The sequence below is a fragment of the Acyrthosiphon pisum genome, chromosome A1 (assembly GCF_005508785.2).
Source record: "Acyrthosiphon pisum isolate AL4f chromosome A1, pea_aphid_22Mar2018_4r6ur, whole genome shotgun sequence".
Lineage (NCBI taxonomy): Eukaryota > Metazoa > Arthropoda > Insecta > Hemiptera > Aphididae > Acyrthosiphon > Acyrthosiphon pisum.
Window position 1 is genome coordinate 119,875,213 of NC_042494.1, and position 1,414 is coordinate 119,876,626.

Sequence of the window (1,414 nt, forward strand, 5' to 3'; positions counted from 1 at the left end):
TCGTCTATAAGACGTATATCTAGTATTTACTATAATTAATTACTAAACTGTATTTTAAAATATAAGATTTTTATTTTAGTTAAAACTGCTTAACAATAATTTTTCGATATTCTAAAAGGGTACCGTCCTTTTTATGTAATTGTTCTTTTCTTTTCTTTAATCTACTCATCTACTTAATTGTTTTTCATAATTTATCAATAATTGTTGGGCAGTAAGCACCTAAAAAATATAAATGCATTAAAATATTAAATGTAATATTATTATTTATTTTTGTATATTTTAATTATTTTATTGAGTACCTACCTAACTATGTAAGGTCGGTTGTAGCAAACTGTAACAAATATATCTTATATAGTTATTACTTATTATACAGACATACCTAGAGTTGCCTATATAGCTGGTAACTATACCTTTGACTATTATATAGGTATAAACATAATTTTAACTTTTAAGATGTTTAATATTTTTAATTTAACGGGTAGGTATCGAAAATATATGTTTATATAAGTTTGTAAATTTGTATAGCCACAGTATAGGTACCTACTAAATTATAGTTTGGCAATAACTGATACAATCATAATTCATAAGCGTCGCAAGTACTTTATATGATATTCTAAATGTCTATATTTATAATGAATAGGTATTGTACTAGATATCATGAATATTTTAGATAACTAATCTACTTTCTTTTAGTTACGACCATAAGAACATGGGTCGGTATAAAAAGTACATAAAAAACGTGTTGGAACCTTGGGTATTGCTTCTAGAATATTTTAAATAATGAAAAATGAAAACACAATTCTATGTATATTGTATATTATTATGTGCAGACATTATAGTACAATATTTAAGTATAACTATGTGCACGCTGCAGTGAGTAAACAAAATTAAATGTTCACGCATTGGGAGTTTTTATTAGATATTACTATTCAGTCTCGTTGAATCTGTGGGATTCTGAGTTCTAACTCACGTAGTCACGTCGGTTACAGTTTTTAACATAATCAGATTAATAATTGAAACAAATGTATTTCGTGTATACAATGTACAATATATTATATTATACACATTAGTACATTACATATTTTAACAGTTAATGTTTAACTCATAAGATTAGCAGTTTTATAAAATAGGTATGTACCTATGGTATAGTTTTGCATAGGTAGGTACGAAATCAGAAATTGGCAAGTAGGTACGGTAACTGAATCCGGTTAGAATGCGAGTATTGTATTGATATGAATATGATAGAGTTGAACATAATATTCGCCACATAAATATAAAATTCATATAAATTGAAATATTACATGTTTCCCCAAAAAAGTTTTAAATACATACCAATAAATTACAAATGTTTATATTATGCGTTACGTTATTTTTTTTTATTTATTTTAGATTCTGAGCGGAGCAATGAATGTAT

At 25.6% G+C, this 1,414-nt stretch overlaps 1 protein-coding gene across 1 annotated transcript in view; it reads left to right on the plus strand.

Moving 5' to 3' along the window:
- Positions 1-709: 709 nt before the first annotated feature.
- LOC115033555 overlaps positions 710-1,414 on the plus strand; it is a 1,419-nt gene continuing 714 nt past the window's right edge. The window contains exon 1 of the mRNA XM_029486331.1: positions 710-754. Within this exon, the coding sequence (XP_029342191.1) occupies positions 710-754 (45 nt within the window). The remainder of the gene's footprint in view (positions 755-1,414) is intronic.